Genomic DNA, 2,235 nt, shown 5'->3' on the forward strand with positions numbered 1-2,235 from the left:
GATTTGAAAATATTTTAATACAAATATTTTCTCTCAACAAAAAATTTTTCAATTTGATACATGCCATTTTCGATACATGATAATCGATATAAATGCTAATGTTTAATTTAATTCGGTTTTTGCAGAAAGAATGGCAGATGCCGCTAAAGCAACATCAAACTCTTCCGATGGTCCTCGTCTTGAGGTGTTGGACAGAGTAAAAAATATTCCGGTAGTCCATTCAGCGATCGAAAAGACGGGATCTACTTATTCTTACGTTAAAGATTCTCATCATTTGATAAATTGGGCGTTAAATCAAGCCGAAGCAGGGCTGCATTATGCGACCGCGACAGCCGCGCCACTTGCTGCACCCTTGGCTAAGAAATTCGAAGGACAGATCAATGCTGTCGACCAGAAACTATGCGAGGGATTGAACATAGTCGAACAAAAAGTTCCAATCGTAAAGAAACCACCTCAGCAGGTAATGCTAAAGGAAACCTGTTCCTTTTCAATCGGGCAATGATCTCCTTAGAACAGTAGGGTAGCTATACAAAAATCTGGGCACATATTATGAAATTTCGGAACAGATTCTGATCGGAATTGTTCAATTACTCTCTAAATTTCTATTGTATTTTCTAGGAAAACGGAATTATTCCGTTTTCCTAGAAAATAGTACAACGGAATAATTCCGGAATAATTTCCTTAGAAATATCCATTCCAATCCCATAATACATGTTCTGAGTTCCTCTAATCCTAAATTTTTTTTCTTTCTGATGTTTATTTAAAAAATTTTCTGATTAAAAAAATTTGATTTCATTGTGTAATTAACTTAACTTTTTTTTTTAAAAATGTTAATAAAATAATAATAAATAAATAATAATAAATAGTTATAATTCATATTACAATTAATAAAACAATAATTCATTATAATGCAATTGTAATGCATAAATAATTATAATACATATAATTCATATAAAATAATCTGATTTATGTACTACTTGTTGATTAATAAATAGCTTTCTGGCATTTACAGATATACGACGCCGCCAAAGCGGTTATGAGCAGCTCTTTACAGCCGACCATCGAAAAACTTAATACAGCAAAAGAATCAGCTACGCAGCAAGCATCTACATTAAAAGAGATCAGTATAACTAAAGCGAATGAACTTCTAGATACACAATATGGTAACATGGCTGTACAAGGTGTTGACAACACCAGTATACTTGTCAATCGTTTATTGGATCATTATTTCCCACCGGTGGAAGGAGAAGAGAATGCACCACGTATGTTCTCCAAAACTTCATAAATTTATCAGTATTATATTTATTAATTAACGATATTGTTTTAATGGTCATAACGATGTTATTACAGACCCCATCTCCGCGGATGAGAACAAAGTTCTTCATGCGGTACAAACGATTGGGCAACTGTCAATGAAAACTGCTAATCGCGTTTATCATTCGGTTGCTGCTCAATTGAAGACAATAAAGAAGGAGGACGTAGCGACGTACATATCCAGCGTAGTGTCCATTCTTCATCTCACACAATACTTACACCCTGAACAGACAGACGATAATAAGACAAATAGTTCGACAGAAAATAAAGATGAGGAGAAAAAATAAATCGAAAGACGCTCCATTTATTCAATACGTTCATTCGCATCCAAATCGATAAATAATTTAATTAATTTGTTACACACTTCAAAGGAAAGCATTAAAAAAAAACATAAATTACGAAAAATTGAAATGATATGAAAAATTTTTATTTATAAAAATTTTATAAAAGTCTAATATGGTATATATATATTAGTATCAAAAAAAGTATACAATGTTTTAATTCGAGTAAATTCGAAATCAATGATCTTTGCTGATTATTTAGATGTATTTATATACTATATTTATAATGTGTAATTACGATTTTGTGATTAGTAATAAGGTATAATTTTAATATTTTCTATACATGTGACAAATTTATATTAATGAAAATTGTAAAGTTTTATTAGCTTTTATTAGCTACAGTTATCAGAAAGAAATAAACCACCGATGCATCATTATTATTAGAATCATACTTGTTAATGCATAAAATATAAATGTGTTTCAAGTAAAACATATTATATTAAAAAACTGTGAATGAAAGATATAAGTGCAAATATTTTATAAAGTATTATGTAAATGCATTTTAAAATATAATTTTGGAGAAATTTTATATTATTATTTATCCTCATTGATTCAAAATATAAAAATTAAAAAATTCGGT

At 29.8% G+C, this 2,235-nt stretch overlaps 1 protein-coding gene across 1 annotated transcript; it reads left to right on the forward strand.

Moving 5' to 3' along the window:
• The first annotated feature begins 130 nt into the window (after positions 1-130).
• LOC105625421 (lipid storage droplets surface-binding protein 2-like) lies at positions 131-2,032 on the forward strand. Its single transcript, XM_012206753.1, has 3 exons — positions 131-460; positions 1,013-1,262; positions 1,351-2,032. Exons 1-3 carry the CDS (start codon positions 131-133, stop codon positions 1,599-1,601), a joined length of 831 nt encoding a protein of 276 aa, XP_012062143.1. The 3' UTR covers positions 1,602-2,032.
• Positions 2,033-2,235: the final 203 nt, after the last annotated feature.

The sequence above is a fragment of the Atta cephalotes genome (assembly GCF_000143395.1).
Source record: "Atta cephalotes unplaced genomic scaffold scaffold01485, whole genome shotgun sequence".
Lineage (NCBI taxonomy): Eukaryota > Metazoa > Arthropoda > Insecta > Hymenoptera > Formicidae > Atta > Atta cephalotes.

Coding starts and splice junctions, on each gene's coding strand:
- LOC105625421 (XM_012206753.1), top strand. CDS start 131: ATGGCAGATGCCGCTAAAGCAACATCAAACTCTTCCGATGGTCCTCGT. Junction 461..1,012: donor TAAAGAAACCACCTCAGCAG/GTAATGCTAAAG, acceptor TGGCATTTACAG/ATATACGACGCCGCCAAAGC. Junction 1,263..1,350: donor AGGAGAAGAGAATGCACCAC/GTATGTTCTCCA, acceptor ATGTTATTACAG/ACCCCATCTCCGCGGATGAG.